Source organism: Leguminivora glycinivorella, chromosome 8 (genome assembly GCF_023078275.1).
Source record: "Leguminivora glycinivorella isolate SPB_JAAS2020 chromosome 8, LegGlyc_1.1, whole genome shotgun sequence".
NCBI lineage: Eukaryota > Metazoa > Arthropoda > Insecta > Lepidoptera > Tortricidae > Leguminivora > Leguminivora glycinivorella.
Genome location: NC_062978.1, coordinates 4,557,595 through 4,576,865, shown reverse-complemented (window position 1 = coordinate 4,576,865; position 19,271 = coordinate 4,557,595). Strand labels below are relative to the sequence as shown.

The 19,271-nt window shown below is 36.8% G+C and overlaps 3 protein-coding genes across 4 annotated transcripts in view; 2 read left to right on the top strand and 1 right to left on the bottom strand.

Moving 5' to 3' along the window:
* Positions 1–8,257, bottom strand: part of LOC125228664 — a 50,661-nt gene extending 42,404 nt beyond the window's left edge. Inside the window, exon 1 of the mRNA XM_048133318.1 lies at positions 8,037–8,257. The gene's annotated coding sequence lies outside the window, so the exon portion shown is untranslated. The remainder of the gene's footprint in view (positions 1–8,036) is intronic.
* A 2,504-nt stretch (positions 8,258–10,761) lies between these two features.
* The window catches only part of LOC125228662, a 47,113-nt gene continuing 38,603 nt past the window's right edge, over positions 10,762–19,271 (top strand). Inside the window, 3 exon segments of the mRNA XM_048133317.1 lie at positions 10,762–11,181; positions 17,755–17,860; positions 18,989–19,162. Coding sequence (XP_047989274.1) covers positions 11,047–11,181; positions 17,755–17,860; positions 18,989–19,162 — 415 coding nt within the window. The 5' untranslated portion in view covers positions 10,762–11,046.
* On the top strand, positions 11,553–17,363 carry LOC125228455. Of its 2 annotated transcripts, none has more exons than XM_048133012.1 (2): positions 11,553–13,018; positions 17,075–17,363. In XM_048133012.1, the coding sequence occupies exons 1-2, from the start codon at positions 13,008–13,010 to the stop codon at positions 17,340–17,342; spliced, it is 279 nt and encodes a 92-aa protein (XP_047988969.1). In that variant the 5' UTR covers positions 11,553–13,007; the 3' UTR covers positions 17,343–17,363. The 2 variants fall into 2 exon arrangements, with proteins under 2 accessions (XP_047988969.1, XP_047988968.1); XM_048133011.1 differs by having other exon boundaries at positions 11,553–13,170.

Below are 19,271 nucleotides of genomic sequence, written 5' to 3'. Positions count from 1 at the left end.
ACCTTAAGCAACGCGGTAGACGTACTGTGGCCACGACGAAATCCAGACTGAAGAGGTGAAAGCAACTGATTAGAGAAGATGTGATGAGATAACTGTTGATGAACTGTAGCTTCTAAGATTTTTGACAAAAAGGGGAGAACGGAAATAGGGCGAAAATCTTTAATTGTACTGGGATTTGTAACTTTAGCTAGTGGAATAACATAGGCATTGCGCCATAAAGAAGGAAAAACCCCAGAAGACATGGAAAGGTTAATAACATAAGTTATAACCGGGAGGATACATTCTAAGATGCACAGAATCATCGTCCTACTTAACTCATCGTGACCAACAGCATTAGATTTAATAGACATTATTACTTTTCGAGTTTCATCATCTGTGACCGGGGCGAAAGAGAAAGTATTATTACAACTACAAGGCAGGGCATTAATATGTGAAATACTATTAACTTTAGTACTAGGATCTAATGAACAAGGTTTGGCAAAATGTACGTTCAAGTCATTTAGTGAAAACGAAGAAGTAGAAAGAGGAAAGTTATTAGAGCTGTTGTTGGACTTTACCACTCCAATAGATTTTAGAAATTTCCAAGTTTCAGCTGAGGACGACATAGCAATGTTGTCATGAATATGTTTCCGTTTCGCTGCTCTTACCATCTGGTTACACCTGTTCCTAGCCACTTTAAAAGCCGACCAATTTTCATCACAACGATCACGCTTAAATTTACGGAACGCACGATCACGCCGCGTCATCGCAACACGGACAGCTTTGGTGATCCAAGGCGCAGGTGGGCGTTTAAGTTTAACAGTATGAATCGGCGCGTGCCTATCAAAAAGTTTTAGGATCATTGCGTTTAAGGACGCCACCGCTTCATCAACAGACGACGCCGACATGACAGAAGACCAGTCAGCCGCCTGAGAATCGCGCTCTAAGGCTTCTTTATCAAGTCTCGCAAAACTCCGCAATTGAACTGAGACACGATGCAACTTAGGGGTCGAATACGATAACTCAGATAAATAAGGTCATGGCGCGAAAAGCCAGGGGCTGAGAATTGGCCAACCACAGTGACTCGTTCAGTGCAGGAAACGATAGCTAGGTCCAACCAGGAGTCTGATGTGTCAGTGTTGTGATGAGTAGGCAAAAGTGGAAGTACTGAAAGGTCGGCAGATTCTAGAATACTATTTAGTTTACGCGTTCTGAGACTATTTTTCATAAGGTCGGTGTTAAAATCTCCCATTATTATCTGATGCGTGTAGTCAGCGCTAAGTGGGGACAGAATAGATTCCAGATCTGTAAAGTAATCAACACTTACGATATGAATCAAGCATAAAAACCACAAGCGGCTTAGTTTTCTAGTCATAAATCATCGACTCTATTGTTTTACATTTAGGGTGCTCCTAATTCGTATTCCAAGGCTTCCTTTAAGAATATTCGACACCGATGTAGTGTATGGTTGTAACCGAATAAAATTTGATGACAAATAAGTAGTAGATACCTAAGACATAGCCGTACTTTCTGTGTTGTAAAATTATGTTTAAGGATTAAAAGTAGACACCTATTGAGAAACCTTGGGACATTTAAATTCCCATAAGAAAGGAATGTGTACCTATTTAAGCCCTTTTAATGAACATTAGACCACAAATAAATAGTTCAACATTAAGATGATTTTAACGAACTTTAATATAGCGTGCCTAAGGCACTGCCTAGGTTTATTAAAACGGTCATTAGCTAAAAACGGCCACGCACAGCGCAAGCATACCAATTTAGATAATACAAAAAATAACGACGTAAGCTGTTATTAAGCTCGGTATGGTATACACATGTATCCAGGATTTGGTGGTTCGTTGACCCCGCAAGTTTCGCGTCAAGCGCGGCGAGGGAGCGGCAACGTCTTGTGTTGTGGTGTTTGAATCGATCCCGTGGGGCGATACCATTTTGTGGCCGTTGTAAAAATATGGAGCATGCAGATTGTATAGCTTAGAATGGAATTTAGTGGTATAAAATTGAAGATAATCTGCCATTTGGAATACATATAACCTTATTGTCACAAATACAATGGGAAATTATTGAAATTATAAATTGAAGGATTGAATCTGTTATTTTGCAATTTGCATCGATCGACACGATACTAAATTGGGTCAATAAGGTACACTGTAAAAGTAAGTAGGTTTTAGTTGCTATTCGTCCTTAAGCCGACTTTAGTCACCTTTCGATAGGTAATCTTATAATCTTCTGTGTAAGCACAGAAAACGAACCCCACAGGTGTTACCCCCACATTTTATGTCAGGTCAGATGACAACACTAGGTCGATAACATATTTTTCCCCTCACTAGCTCGGTAACACGTGTTTTGTCCTTCAATACCAGCGGGTAAAAACGCATTTTATCCACTAGTGGGTAAAGTAATTTGACCTTGAATAAAGTCAAATTAACTGCTTTAAAATTGATAAAAGTAGATGAATCTAGTAATACAGATGATTTACCACCTGTGGAACTACTGGAAGCAGTGATAAACGCATTTTTTGCGTTGTAGTTTCCTCGCAATAGTGAGGGGAAAAGTTTTGTGTTACACTCGGGTGCAAATGTATTTTACTTCTCGTGTGTTAAAAAACTCGCAAGTTCAGGATTCTATTCTCGAACCACTCGCTTCGCTCGCGGTTCAACTATAGAATCCTTTCACTTGCTCGTTTTCCATTCCACACTCCGCGTTAAAATACAACTTTGCCCCCTTGTATAACAAATAACTAATAATAGACCGTTTACACCGAAAGTGATTTCCGCGGTATGTTTTCTATATTCCCGCCAGATCGAAACTAATAAAAGTTTCCCGGTTAGCGTTGATGTCATGGCAATGATGGGAACCGTTATATGGGTTGCACATGTTTACCCTATCAGTCTTTTATGGTTCACTGTGTTTAGGGAGTGCCCAAATGTGTTAGCTAGTGTTACATTACAATTACGATGTATACACTTGCATACCTGATTAACCTGATAAAATTTAGAGTAGGTGTCAGGTGAATAAATAGGTGAAATACTAAGAATGGCGACAATAGATCCATAAAGAAAATTCTCGTATTTTTCTATGGGAGTCATAATAATTACCTATCCATTTTCAAAGACGTTTTCAACTTATACTTAAATTAATTTTTGTCAAGATCCCGATATTTCGACGCAGTTACATGCATGATGATCACGGAAACCCCACTTTTTAACATCGACTCTTCGAAACTTTCCTACTTATTCGTCATGTTCGTAAACGTTGTGAGTTTGTATGTAAAATGTCGCTATTCTCCTTGCAAGCGGACCACAAACTTATCGTTTTATTGCGGATGACCCCTGGCCTGTCCATGTCAGACTATTGTAATATTAGGTAGTCGCTATAAATAAAGTATAAACCGTCGTCTTCGTGTTATCGCTGAGGACCGAGTGGGCAATCTAATTCCCTCGTAATTTCATTGTGGAAATGTCCAATTGTCCGTATTTGACTCGCGTGGGATATTTAAATGTACGTATGTAAAAAATATAAACAGGGAGAACCAAAAAAAATATGTAGTATCGCTCGCGGACGTTTTCTGCATGACAAAAAATAAGTAAATAAACAAGGAACTAAAAATAACATCGCCCCTTACCCCTTATGATAAAATATTGATAAATATTACATACTCAATATGTTTTCAATTGTAGATGTCCGTTTTCACATTATCCGATCCAATATCGGAAGCCGGAAGGATTTCAATGGAAAAAATCCAAGAGGGCGCCTGTAATGTATGGGATATCAGTCCGGTATCCGATATCGGATCGGATAATGTGAAAACGCACTTAGGTCTTAGGGTTGATTAGTAGAGTAAAGAATGCATTTTGGCATCAAGTTCCATTTCTGACTTTCTCTACGATAAGTTTTTTGTTCTTAGCATATATTATATTTTTATTTCATCAATATTGTCATATTTATCACCGTATCAAAGCAAAACAAACATGCTCAAAAATTCTCTACAAGTCTATAAGTAAGTCTCTTGGTAACCGACGGTTTACTAATATATTTTTCAGTACAGATGGTGTTTTCTTTACGCACTAGTGCGAGAAGAGGTTCATTATATGCCAGGTCGAAACTTCGGATGCTCATCTGTACTGAAAAACGTCGTACGATACACGTGCGAAAAGGAAATTCGTAACTCGTGTCGAACTTCCTTTTTTACGCACTTGTATCGTAATGTACTATTTTGTATTACCCATACCCTTTATACGCTACAATGTGTCATTTTACGACTACAATGTACACATATCACATACACACATGTTCCGTACTTCCATGCTTACGAATGTAATAAATAAAACACTACTTATGGTTATAACACTCAAGATTATATGGTAGATTAGATAGCTACGCAAATCCCTAATAAGGTCGCTTAGATGCACATCATCTCTATAAAGACCTATAGAGTTGCAGATGGTGGAACCATCGGGCCCAACATTAGCATAATTGGAGGCCAGCGGACCGGTTCACCACCGGCGTGACGTCATCGCTGACATCACCACGCAAACTTGAAATAACGAAGCGAAGCTTGAAAGCTTTTTCTAACCGTTAACATATGTTTTGTTTTTAACTTGAAGCTTTATGTTATTCAGTAAATGTTATAAATACATTTTTAAATAATTAGGTACAAATATTTAATACCGGATACTGGGAGACTCGGGAAGACTTGTGTTAAGGCAAGCGAAAGTTTACAAAATCGTCATTTTATAAGTTTTAAGTTGAATGCGATGCGACTTATGCGGAAAGAGAAAAGTCGTGAAATGAAATGTATGAGATCCAATACATTCTATGACTATTTTAGTTCCGAAGATTACGAACAGGCTCAACCTTTGAAAGAAGTCGACGAGCTACTAATAGTCATGTTCATTTACGTACCTGATGTAAACTTATGTTATGCCACATATTGGGTACATTAATTAGATTCTGGAAGTAGATTCAAAATGGTCGGATCAAAATTTAGTGACGACAGGTAGATAAATAACTAGGGCATGTATCATAATTTTAATTTTTTTGCGATAGTACAGCAGGTATGTACATAAATAAAATAAAATACAGTCAAGATGACATAGCGTTGAGCGTAGAAGGAATACAAAGTTCCTGTACATAGACTTTACTATACGTAAAGAAGTTACTACCTATCAATATACTTACTCTATGGTACCTATTACTTAAAAAAAAATTCTCGTCAAAATTAAAAGTAAATAAAAAGGACGTATGGATAGCAAAAACGTCAAAAAAATATATTAAAAAAATGTTTACATTTTATCCACGTCACGTTCTGTTAATATATTGGGTTGGTAAGAAAGTAATGAGCGAATCAATACCAATATTGTAATTTTTATTTAATTTATTATTTTAATCATTTATCAAAAATATAACGGCCTTCGTTATCTACTACTCGTCTCCATCGTTCTGGTAAAGAATGAATAGCATCGGCGAAGAAGTTCTTAGGTTTAGATTCAAAAAACTCAGCTATGTACTGTCGTAGATGGGCTTGATCATCGAACTTTTTTTCATTCAAGGCATTGCTTAGCGATCTGAACAATGCGTAATCCGTAGGTGCCAAGTCTGGAGAGTACGGTGGATGAGGTATCACTTTCCAACCTAGCTCCAATAGCTTTAGCCGAGTCACTTTTGCAATGTGTGGGCGAGCATTGTCGTGTAAGAAAAAAACTTTAGCATGCGACGATTCTGACAGATTGTTTGGTTTAAATTTTCAAGCTGATTACAGTATACTGATGCGGTAACAGTCATTCCACTTGGTAGGAGTTCCCAGTGAATAATACCATGAATATCCCACCAAACGGACAGCATAACTTTTTTCGGGTGAGGCTCTGTTTTTGGTGCCTCTATTCCTTTTTCGTTTGGAGCTAGCCACTGACGTTTGCATGTGTGATTTATATATAAGACCCATTTTTCATCTCCAGTGATAAGATGGTCCAACCAGTTGAATGTGCGGCGAAAAGACAGAAGTTGTATGCAGATATCGGCACGGCGGTTTAGTTGATCTCTATCAAGTTCGTGCGGTATCCAAACACTGTATTTGTAGTTTTTTCCCAACTCGTGTAAATGTGTTTCTATGGTGACATGAGAGCAGCCTAACTCGGTAGCAAGAGTACGACTCGTTAGCCTCGGATCTCCTTCAATTAAGGTTTTTAATTTGGCTACATCAATCTTCACCGGTCGACCAGACTTAGGTTAATCTGATAATGAAAAGTCGCCACTACGAAACCGCTGGAACCATCGATTCGCCGTGGCCTCAGACACAACTTCAGGAGCAACACGCTGACATATATTACGCACTGCTTCGGCGGCTGAATGGCCAGACTGAAATTCATATAGTAAGCAATGCCTTACATGCACTTTTAATTCGTCCATTTTCTTCCTTATATTAGCTCGGCGACAGTTAGTGAATGACTGACGAGAAACTGTGCGACTTGCCCTTTATATACTTATAATGATAATTATTGTATGTGTAGGTAAGTGTTATTTTACGTAATACCTAACTTCAAAACTTTAGCTTGGTATCTATGTCTAGAGTCAATAGACTATGTTGTGAAGTAGGTAAGATGTTTTTTCTGCTAAACATTAATTGGCAGGCTAATGGGATTAGAATAGAATTCTATCCGTGCCTTGCTAAACGAGCCTGTAGGCTCCAGGTAGGTTATCTCTAAAAAAACACGTTAGGACTTCTTGCTTTTTGTACCTATGTTTGTATTTTTTTTTATTTAAACTTTATTGCACAAAATATACAAAAATGTACAAATGGCGGACTTAATGCCAAAAGCCATTCTCTACCAGTCAACCATAGGGCCAAACAGAGATTCAATACAAATTTTTATTTTTCTTATAAACATAGGTAGGTATACAACTCGTTCCTTCGTAATTGAAAGGTGCGTCTCTGGCACAAAACTCGCGAGTGTTTTTATTAATTAGCCTGCCGGCATAATCCACCAACTAGGTCGGCGCACCCACAAACCCACCCCTCTGGTCCCAGCCACTCCCGTGACCATCCACGATTTTCGTTATTTTAATTTATAGTGGGCTACAATTTGGAAAGATAATTAGGTATTTATAATATTTTTAGCTACCTAAAAACAGTCCATTTACTTTTTATTAGTTATTACCTTCGTTAATAAATATAAAGAGTCTGTGAGTAGGTATACTAGGTATACCTAGGTAGAGGCTTGTACTAATATGTATTATGTGGTAGAGGTACCAAAGAGGTTCTTAGATTTAGTCACCGTAGGTATTCATCCGATTAGGTTAATTGAAAGGACGCAAATATATCAAAGAAATAATAATAGACCACTATGACTATAACCTTCCTCAAATTTGATTTAAAAAACGCCTCAAGATTCCTACCTATGTAGATATGGTAAGTAGTACAATTTATTACTTTTTACTATGTAACCTTTTTTTTTATGAGATAGGGGCAAACGAGCAAACGGTCGTCTGATGGTAAGAGATAACTACCGACCATGGACACCAGGAGTGTTGGAGGTGCGTTGCCGGCCTTTAACTTTAATCGTGTATCACTATCACTATCACTACATAGTATAAAACAAAGTCGCTTTCTCTGTCCCTATGTCCCTATGTATGCTTAAATCTTTAAAACTACGCAACGGATTTTGATGCGGTTTTTTTTAATAGATAGAGTGATTGTAGAGGAAGGTTTACATGTAGGTATAGTACCCGTGCGATGCCGGGGCGGGTCGCTAGTTATTCAATAAATGACAACCACCTAGGCACTTACTACCTACTTTAAAGTTATTGACTTCGAAATATAATAAAACTTTTTCTACGTAGGTACAGACCTATAGTAACATATTACATGCTGACCAAATAATTTCCAAACTATTATAACCGCTCATTTGAGCGCTGTGATAAATAATAATTATATCATCTAAAAAGTAGAACACAACACACCGGCGGCTCCGTTACAAATCCCCAAGGTGGTTTGTAATTAATCAAAAAGAAAGAATAAAACTTATATAAATACAACTTACATGCCGTTAATTAAAAAAAACACCTGTGTGTTTTGAACAATAATTCACTGATTACACTTGCTATCCACGCAAACTATCAATAACACATAAAAGTTTATTTATGACAGAGTCTACGCGTGAAATTAAATTTTCCGGCGAAATTGAGGACACAACCAGCCACTACTACAAACCAACGAGAATAACTTGAATTGAATGAGTATGAGTGGGAAAGAGACAAATGCTTGTCACAGTTGCCATTTGTAGCTCTACACTACGCGCTCTACAGCATGCGAGAGTGCGAGGTACGAGTCGATGTGCTAACGGTACAAATTTCCAAACGTTTGAGTTGACAAATGATTTTGTGACTTGTCCTTATAAATTCGTTGATTAATACACATAAATAATATTAGGATTCAAATCATATTTAACTCTTTTTGTCAGATGAAATCTCGAGATAATTTGTTTCTGAAATATTTTAAAAATTAATTCGCAAGTTCTTTTCGTCTTCTTAAACTTATACATCTTTGTAAAACCATAGACAAGGAATGGAATGTCAAAAATGACGTCCTAAGTGATGTCCATACATAAATTATATCAACTCTTATCGATAACTTATTTAGCAATAGTTTATTATTACTTTTCGTATTTATCATCATATCTAGATTTTTGACGTGATAACGTCTAATAACTCGTTACTACGGGCTGCATGCACGAAAAAGATGACGTCATTGTCCCGTTCCTCAAGGCCACCAAGCAAGAGCAAGTGGTTTGTGTATGGACGGTTGGGGTATAAGCAAAAGGGGCCCGATTTTAGGACTTAGAAAATTTTTGTTAAAAATTTTCATTTATTATTTTTGAGTGTTTGTAATTTAAAAACATGAAAGATTGCATTAAAATAAGCATCTTTTATAGAATGAAGTTGCTTGAAAAACCTACTTATTTAGGAGTTAGAGCAGTACGAAGTTGCGAATTTTCCCATAGTATTTACTAAGGCGCCAGAGACAGAAAATTTACGATGATTTTTTTACCAATATGCATGCACGAAAAAGATGACGTCATTGTCCCGTTCCTCAAGGCCACCAAGCAAGAGCAAGTGGTTTGTGTATGGACGGTTGGGGTATAAGCAAAAGGGGCCCGATTTTAGGACTTAGAAAGTTTTTTGAGTGTTTGTAATTTAAAAACATGAAAGATTGCATTAAAATAAGCATCTTTTATAGATTGAAGTTGCTTGAAAAACCTACTTATTTAGGAGTTAGAGCAGTACGAAGTTGCGAATTTTCCCATAGTATTTACTAAGGCGCCAGAGACAGAAAATTTACGATGATTTTTTTTACCAATATAACCTATGTTAATAGTGATAAATCATATAGAACACGTTTAAATAAGGATGTTTTGTTATATAAACTTTTTCTTTTCCATTAATATTTACTGAGATATTAGGGTTCTAAGATTAGTAAATGGCACTAGCATTTTAATAAAATTAACGCGTGTCTCGCAAACGGTCTAGGATACAAAATGACGACTTTTATATAGGTATAGGTTAAGTTCGTTAGATATCTTCAAACGGCCGAAGGCCAAACTGCACAGAATAGGAGCCCCGCGTAAGCGCGTAAGCGGGGCTCCGTCGATATCGCTTTCTGTCTCTGGCGCCTTAGTAATGCTACGGGAAAATTTTGCAACTTTGCACCACTCTAACTCCTAAATTAGTAGGTTTTTAAAAAAACTTTAATTTATAAAAGATGCTTATTTTAATGCATTCTTTCAAATAAGAACAAAAAAACGTGAAAAAAGTCCCAGAATCGGGCCCCTTTTGCTATACTCTGACCGCCCCTGTCTATACTACTGTAATGTTTGACGTTATCACGTTAAACTACCGTCCGTAAACCGACTTTACAGACAACCAATTTTTTTTGTTAATTAATATTAATTATTAAAATTTAATTGGTAATAAACATGTTTCTTTGGGACTAAATATTTGCTGTATTGTTCCAGTCTGGAACTGTGTGAACTTACAAATCTGGAACTTCCAGATTTGTAAGTTCACATTTTTGACACATTTGTTTTGAAGTATGTTGCGATGTGGCTAAGACGTATCGTTTGCCAAATCTAACGATTAATTTCGAATTGGTTGAATCGATTAGGCCCTATGTACAAGGAGGTGCTTAAACAAATATACGATTTCTATCAACTTAGTGAAATGTCATTTGAATCGAAATGACAGACTCTGCCACAGCACTAGTTAAAAATAAAAATAAAAATGAATGATAAATGACATAATAAGTAAATCCTGGGTGATAAATTAATATCGTAAAATCAGGTCAAATACTCACTAACGAAGATCCGCAAAAATGTAACATGTATTAGATTATGTTTAAAGTAAGCGAAATATTGTTTCTAAGTACTTGATTTTTTTAAATATTATTACAGGATTTTATTTAAAATTTCATTAGGTTGCGCGAGTTTACGTTTTGTGGACGCTGTCATGTGTCAAAAAGAGGTTCTTACAAATCTGGGACAATAGTAGATATGTGTCGCTTAACTTCAAAACTGGGTAAATCCATTCTACAATAAGGCTGATTATCTTTCAGATCATATAATATTTTTTATATATTCAATCTTAAAGCAGAATGGATTTACCCAGGTTTGAAGTTAAGCGACACATATTGACAATTGTCACTGCTATATAAATTGTGAAATGTATTTGTTTTCTGTCGATAGACAACACATCACTACTTTTCTGTGGTGATTGATTGTGTTGTATGGTGTATTGTATTGTACTCTCTCTAAATTAGTAATTATTAAAGATTTCACGTGTTTACCGAAATTTAAACTTGATGCAACTGTTTCATTCGAGTCTGTATTTCTTAAAAGTCGAAAAGCAAATCCTTTTGTGAATGTTTTTTAGAATATGGTGTGTAGATGGCTTCTCACCAAGATCGTACTTTCGGAATTAATTGCGCCGGCCAATTCATAAGTTGTACATATATTTTTAAAGTCTTGATGCACTCAGCTGAAGGAAATCTCAATTGTTATGGCTCCTGGTAACAACGAGCGGCATCCGAGTCACACGGGAACCATTCCGAAGACGAAAGCACGGAATAATTGCAATGTTCCGCAGGAGGCTGTGACTCCCACCAGGAGGGATATGGCATCCAACCTAGTCTCGGTAAGCGACTTCAAGATGTTAAAATAAAGATTATATCATCTTCTAAGTTGTCAGGGGTAGTCAAACTCTAATATAGTTTACAGACTCTATATGCATACTGAATATACTGATACTCAGGTTACCATGGGTGATGTGTTATGGTACCTGTATGTAGTTTAGATACCCTAGGTCTTATCTATGTAATACCTGCATCGGGGATTGTCTATGATTACATATCGGATTGTCAACATGTCGTCTCACATATTAAAGCCTAATATTTTATATATTTGGTCTAGTCATTTCACCCATTAATATTACATGGTGTCAGAAGTGAAAACTCACAAAGTCAGTCGAAATGGGGAAGAAGAAGACACGGTGTCTAAAATAAAAAGACATGGCATACTCGGGTGCAGTCGCATGTGCACAAAGGGCAACATGGCGGAAAATTACAAAAAATGGGTACAATCTTTTAAGTTGTATCTTCGCGCGTCTTCGTTGGACGAAGAATCAGATGCACGCAAAGTCGCGCTGTTCTTGCATTCAATTGGTGAGCGTGGCGTCGAGATTTTTAATTCTTTCGAGAAAGATGAAGAAAAAATCGCATATGCCGATTTACTGAAGTTATTCAACGACTATTTCATACCAAAGACCAACATAACATACGAATGCCACATATTTTTCACGTACAAGCAGGGTGAAGAGGAAACTCTAGACGAGTTCGTCACAAATTTACGAGCGAAAAGTCAAACGTGTAAATTTGGATCACTGCAAGATACATTGATCAAATCAATGTTTATATGCAACATGCATTCAAAATATGCTTATGTTCAAGAAAAACTGCTTGTGCAGGATGACTTAAGCTTAGATGGAGCATTGCAAGTAGCCAAGGGCTTAGTCGCAGCCAAGAAGCATGCGCAAACTATGCAAGAGCCGAATGTATTATACATGGACAGGTCTAGGTCACGTACGCCATCAAGATACACGTCATCGAGTCAACGTCCACAGCGTTCACAGTCACAACAGAGTCGACACAGGTCACAACAGTCAAGTCAGCAACGCCAAGCGCAGTCAAGTCAGCAACGTCAGTCATCGTGTGGAAAATGCGGTCAAGTTCACAGATTCAAGTGTCCAGCTGTCAATGTAGAATGCCTGAATTGTCACAAAATAGGACATTTCAAGAGAATGTGCAGGTCATCAGGCAATCATGTGCGCTATGTAGAAAAAGCGGAAGAATCTGATGATTTCTTTGTAGGACACATCAAGAGAAACGCAGATCCTGAATCAGATTGGAAAATCAAGCTTACAATAAATGGTGTGGATATTAATTGTCTTATAGATACCGGAAGTGGAGCGGATGTAATAAACATCAAAGACTATGACAGTCTCAACCTCAAGGCCAAGATAGACAAGAGTCAGACAAGTCTTACTGCATATGGTAAACATAAAATTGACGTTTTAGGCGAGCAAACGCTTATGTGTAAATTGTCTGTCAACAATATGGTTGTCGTAAAGCCTATAACATTTCAAGTCGCAAATGTTGATTCACCTACTGTGTTAGGAAGAATAACGTGTAGTCAACTGGGTCTAGTAAAACGGATTTATACCATAGAACCTGATGAACGTCAAGATAAGTCATGTCAAACAAATTTGTTAGAATCAGGTAAGTCTAAAGAAAACAACACGTCAATGTCAGGTAGTCAAATGTCACAGTCGAGTAGTCAAAACAGTCAAAATAAAATGTCTATGTCTAACAATAAGTCAAAAGTTGAAATGTCAAATTCACAGTCAAATGATAAGTTTATACAAAAGTTACTGTCTGATTATAATAATGTTTTTGTCGGTCTAGGATGTCTACCAGGTGAGTGTAACATAACTGTTAATCCAGATGTCCCGCCAAGGATTGATGCGCCAAGGAAAGTGCCATTTGCACTTTATCCCAAACTTCAGCAGGAATTGGACAAAATGGAACAGATGGATGTCATCGTGAAGGTCCAGGAACCAACTCAGTGGGTAAGCTCTATAATACTAGTAGAAAAAAAGAATGGCCAGCTAAGGGTGTGTCTGGACCCAAGAAACTTAAATCAAGCGATTCGTCGTAGTCACTATCCTATACCAACTGTTGACTTCGTACGCTCTAAAGTGGTCGAAGCATCGATTTAAACTTCTCTAGATACACTATCACCTACAAATTCGGCACTCAAAAGTGTCCGATCGCTTAGTTGCAAATGTGTGCGTCCAGTTGACAAACGAAAACTTCGCAATGTAGTAAAAACTACTTTCATTTTTTTACAAAAACAACGTTATTTCTTAGTACTTAAAGTTCAATTTCAAATGCAAGCAATTGGCGGTTATGACATTAATGAATGTGATCATCGCGAAAGCCATAAAATTTTATTACCGCAGATCGCAGGTGTGCATATTTTTAAAAAAATCTACGTCTTATTGCAACCAACTTAAGTTTAATTTTGTTTGCGCTGCAACAATCTAAACGCCATTTTTACATTGGGAACGAGGATGGACAGAGGCATCATGGGAGTCGCGCTATGAGATGAAAGGCGAGAATGAGGAAATTTGCGGTATTTTTGCGAAAAACTGTTTTAAAAAATCCTATTAGATAGAAAATTTCTTAAGGAACAAAACGTTTGGTATAACATTTTTCGAGATGTTGCGTATTTTAAGCGAAAAAAAATGAGTTTTTACTGTACGATATTTTTATTGATATTATCTCAAAAAAATATATAAGGTACGGCGGGACAATTTGGACTGGGGGACAATTGCAACTGAACTGATTAATATCTCCACGTTTTGCAATGTTTGCATTATTAAATAGAGTCAACTGAGGTATATATATATATATATATATATATATATATATATATATATATATATATGTGTGTGTGCGTGTAGTGAGTGTATGTGTAGCGATTATGTGAAGGTAAACAGTTGAGGGATTGTATGTGGTGTGTGTGAGGGTGCACTTGGAGAATATGAATTAAGTAGCTATTAAAACAAAGAAGAATTGAACGATGACGTTAATTTATTATTCTACGTAATTTCTTTCAAAGCTTTGTTTGGGTAAATCTTCTCTCCGCTCCTCAGCTATAATCTTGCGCCATTTTTCCCTTTCAACGTCTTGTTTTGGGAATCTGGAATAAAAAGCTTTTTTATTACTTAAAAACGAATTTGCTATTCCCGGGTTGTTTCTTTTTATAATTAAAGTAATTTATAAGATATGTATTAATATTATTGAATTGAAATCATTTATTTCAGACTTATTGGTCCATAATAATAAATAAATACATACATTATTAATATGAAATAGGCTTCTTTTACAAAAAATATAAATTAGCGACTCCATCATTCCATTTTTAACTATGTTCCACTTCATCCATCTTTTGTCGCCGTCCGCTCATTACTAGTATAGCGCGAGAGAAAGAGACAAACTGCGTAAGACCAAATCAAGGAATTTACTTTAATTATTCTAGAAAATAAATGTTTTTTGTAAGTTAGGAAGCCATTTTGACCACAAATGCATAACATTATAAAATTATTAACAATTACTTACCGGAAATACGATACGTCATCCTTTTTCAACGTATATAAGGTGTTATTTTTGCACTTTTTTACGGAGCTCTTAGGCATGTTGCCGACACGGCGGATGAAGCGCTACTGACCGCCCAATTGTGCTTAGAACATTTTCAAGCACAATTTGCTGCGGACACATTCTAAGCCGTGATGGTGCATCTAGGTAGTTTAGATCGATGGGTCGAAGCTAAATATTACTCAACTTTAGATGCTAGCAGTGGTTTTTGGATGTGTCGTCTTGATGAAGAGAGTTCATATCTGACAACTTTTAATACGCCTTTCGGCAGATACAGGTTCAAACGGCTTCCGTTTGGAGTCAATTGTGCCCCAGAATATTTTCACAGAGTGATGACTGAAGCTTTTTGTGATATACCGGGTGTTACAGTATATAGTGATGACATATTAGTCTCGGGCAAGTCATTAAACGAGCATAATGAACGTTTAACCATGGTCTTCGACAGAGCACAAAAGCTAAACATAAAATTCAATAAAGCTAAGTGCACATTTGCGGTCACAAGTATAAAATACTTAGGTCATATTTTCACAGCACAAGGTGTCAAACCTGATAGTGAGAAAATTAGAGCCATAACAGAAATGCCGTCACCTACATGTACTAAGGATCTACAGAGGTTTTTAGGCATGATTAACTATTTAGGTCCATTCATAAAGAACTTAGCCGAGGAAGTAGCTCCTCTTAGGGATTTATTAAAGAAAGACAGTGTCTTTACATGGAATGAAAACTATGAGACAGTATATAACCGTCTTAAAAATCTGATCTGTCATGCCCCAGTTTTAACACATTTTGACGTAAATGTCCCAATAGTTCTGTCAGTGGATTCTAGCAGTAAAGCCGTCGGTGCGGTATTATTACAGAATAACCATCCTGTATATTATGCGTCTAAGACTTTAACAGCAACACAGCAACGAATGGCTCAGATTGAAAAAGAACTATATGCGATAGTCTTTGCATGTGTTCGATTTCATCAGTTTATTTACGGTCAAACAGTTACTGTTGAAACTGATCATCGTCCTTTGATAACACTTTTCAATAAGCCACTTGCTGAGGTATCTACTCGCTTGCAGAGAATGATGCTCAAAATTCAAGCATACAGTCTCAATGTCGTATATAAAAGAGGTACTCTCATGTTCATTGCTGATACTTTATCCAGAGCCGCGTTATCAGAAACTAGTGTTGACGAGCTTGATGAGGACATAGTTGTTCATGTCAACGCTTTAATGAAATCCTTACCCGTTTCACCTGAACGTCTTCAGTGGTTAAAGGATGCCACTAACGCGGATGAGGATATGCAAATTCTGAAAAAATATTACTTTGAAGGATGGCCTACAACTAAGTCGAAAGTAGTGCCACAAGTACAAGAATATTGGCAATACAGACATGATTTGCATACTGAGAACGGTCTCATGTTTAGAAGTAGCAGTATATTAATTCCAAAAAGATCAGGCCAGATATTCTCAAAATTATACATAGTGGTCATTTAGGAATAGAGCGTTCAAAGGCTTTTGCGAGAGGAAATGTATTTTGGCCTTTCATGTCAAGTGACATTAAAAATATAGTAGAGTCTTGTCCTATATGTCTAAGGCACAGAAATTCCAACCCTCCTGAACCTCTCATGTCACATTCCTTACCAAAACTTCCGTGGGAAAAACTTGGAATTGATTTTATGCACTTCAAGAATAAAACTTACTTGGTAGTTGAAGATTATTATTCAAACTACATTGAAGTGTGTAGTGTTAGTACAACCAGTGCCAATGTTTTGATAAATACACTGAAGCCTATATTTAGCCGTCATGGTATTCCAGTAGAAATAGTCAGTGACAATGGTCCTCCTTTCAACTCTACTGAGTTCAAAAAGTTTACGGCTGAATGGGACATAAAGCATACAACTTCTAGTCCATATTTATCCAGATCGAATGGATTAGCTGAGTCTGGAGTGAAGGTTTGCAAAAAGATATTCACTAAATGTGATGAGGCAGGTACAGACCCTTACCTTGCTCTTCTCCAATACAGGAATACTCCACGAGGTAATCTAGCCTCTCCAGCTCAATTGCTGATGTCACGTAGTCTAAGAACTTTACTACCTACGACAGCAGAAAAGTTAAGGCCTAAAACAGTTCGATTTGAGGAACATTTAAGCTCAAAACAACAAAATCAAACGACTTCCGAAAAATATTATAATAAAAATACAAAAACTTTGCCAGAGCTTCAAAAAGGAGATGAAGTATATTATAAAAAGAGTCCAGATAGTGTATGGGTGCCAGGAGAAATAGTAGATGTCGGTCCTGAACCAAGGTCTTATGTTGTTTGCAGTCCAGATGGATTCGTTGGTAGACGCAACAGGCAGCACATCTTACTACCAAAATCAAGGTCAGTATCACCATCACCTAAGCAGGAAGTTCAACGTCAGGAAACTCCTAAGCCGGAATCCCAACAAGAGAAGTCAGCTGAACAGGAATCCCGATCCCAGTACGCTTCAGCAACGAGTCAGGCTGAGGATACACGTACACCGACTTCTGCAGCGACTGTATATTCCAAATTTGGTCGTTTAATTAAACCGCCTAGAAGGCTTGACTTATAATTTGACTGGTAATTTATTAAGTAATATGAAGTGATGTTTATTATTTGTTGCTGTGCCTGCCTTCATTGTTGATCTACAATGTGAAGTTGCTCCTGAGCAATCGTACCCAAAGCTTTATATTTAGATTTTCAGGAGAAACATTATTTTCTTGGCTCACTGCCAAGGTGTGTAGTGTGGCACATTTAGTATCTACTCTCAGCTTTTTAATTTATCTAAATTTTTTAATGTACTGTTAGCTGTATAGAGTCCTGCTTATAGGACTTGTCTTTAATGGGTGGTTGTTTTTCAAAATTCAATAAAAAGAAGGTACACCCCTAGTTAATTCTACTTACACGTAATAATAATATAATCTAGCTTTCTTCAAATGTGTGTATAATATAACCTATAGTAACACTGGTTTAAATTATTGTAGACATCCCTTGACTGGGTCCCTGTGTCGGAATACAACTCTAGAACCAACTACAACCAATCAAGGAAGCAAACAAATAATACATCGGACCAAGAACTCAATGACTTAGGTAAGTGATGAATTGATAATGCCTGCTGGCTTATATTGTCATGTCTACAGAGAACTTTCTTTTGAAACTTAAGTTAATTCTTTAAGACCTGCCAGACACTACCACTTGTAGCCGTCTTCAGCCTGACTCTGGCAGGGTTGACTGCCAATATCACGAAAAAACTGAAGGTGTTGGCGCTCACTACTTTAAGAAGTAGGCCATGTCTGTAAACCTGCTGCCCTCAAGGCAATTTTGTGTACCTAATCAGATTTAAACTTTTTTATAATGACATGCTTAAAATACAAAAAAAATATTGGTTTAAACAAATAAACATGCAAGTAACATGATCTGTCTGATTGGTAATTAAATGTCCATATCAAATTTCATGTTATTTTAGAATGTTGTCTAACAAAAATGTGAGGGTTATTTCAGTTTCAAAAATCTAATTGTATTAGAAAGGCAATTGTTCTTTGTAAACCAGGATGTATTCTGAATTTTGCAAAATATGGATTTCATGGTTTGTGTGCTGAAATTTGGTACCAATATGTATATCAATCACGCCGACAAAGTGCAAAAATAAAAAGTGGAAAAAAATGTTTTATTAGGGTACCCCCTACACGTAAAGTGGGGAGTGATTTTTTTTTCATTGCAATCCTAACGTGTGATATATTGTTGGATAGGTATTTAAAAATATTTTAAAATCGTTTTTTGATAATATTCATATTTTCGGAAATAATCGCTCCTAAAGGAAAAAAAAGTGTGTCCCCGCCCCCTCTAACTTTTGAACCATATGTTTAAAAAATATGAAAAAAAACCACAAAAGTAGAACTTTATAAAGACTTTCTAGGAAAACTGTTTTGAACTTGATAGGTTCAGTAGTTTTTGAGAAAAATACGGAAAACTACGGAACCCTACACTGAGCGTGGCCCGACACGCTCTTGGCCGGTTTTTTTATAATGATAGGATTTAATACAACATTGGTGTACAGAACTCCACAGTATATGTAATAATTAGACCTGACAAACTTGTGCATGGATTTACCCTGTGTATAATAAATTAACATTACCATTCAATTTACATTAATATTTTTAATTTTTTTATTCACTTTAACAAACTAAACTGTCCTAATAACAACTAATATCATTTTAGAAAATTCGGTATCATTTGAAAGCGGATTTGGAAGGTTTGTCCCGGTGAGGCCGCAGCCCCGGGCTCTGCCGCTGAACGTGCAGAACCGAGAGAACCTGTCCAATGAGCACCAGGACGACGCCAGCTCCATGTCGGGACACTCACTGCACCCTTATGCGCATCAAATGCAGAATGGTAGAATTAACCTCCTTCACTGGGTGGTCCATAATTAAGCATTTATACTAGATAGTTAATTTCACAAAACAACTATGAAAAAAAGTAGAGTCTGTCAATTCGAGTAAAA

Excerpts from the sequence above, each read along its gene's own strand:
- LOC125228455 (XM_048133011.1), top strand. The coding sequence starts at position 11,578 with ATGTGCACAAAGGGCAACATGGCGGAAAATTACAAAAAATGGGTACAA. Across the intron at positions 13,171-17,074 it reads TCCAGGAACCAACTCAGTGG|TCCAGATGGATTCGTTGGTA; the intron begins GTAAGCTCTATA and ends TGTTGTTTGCAG.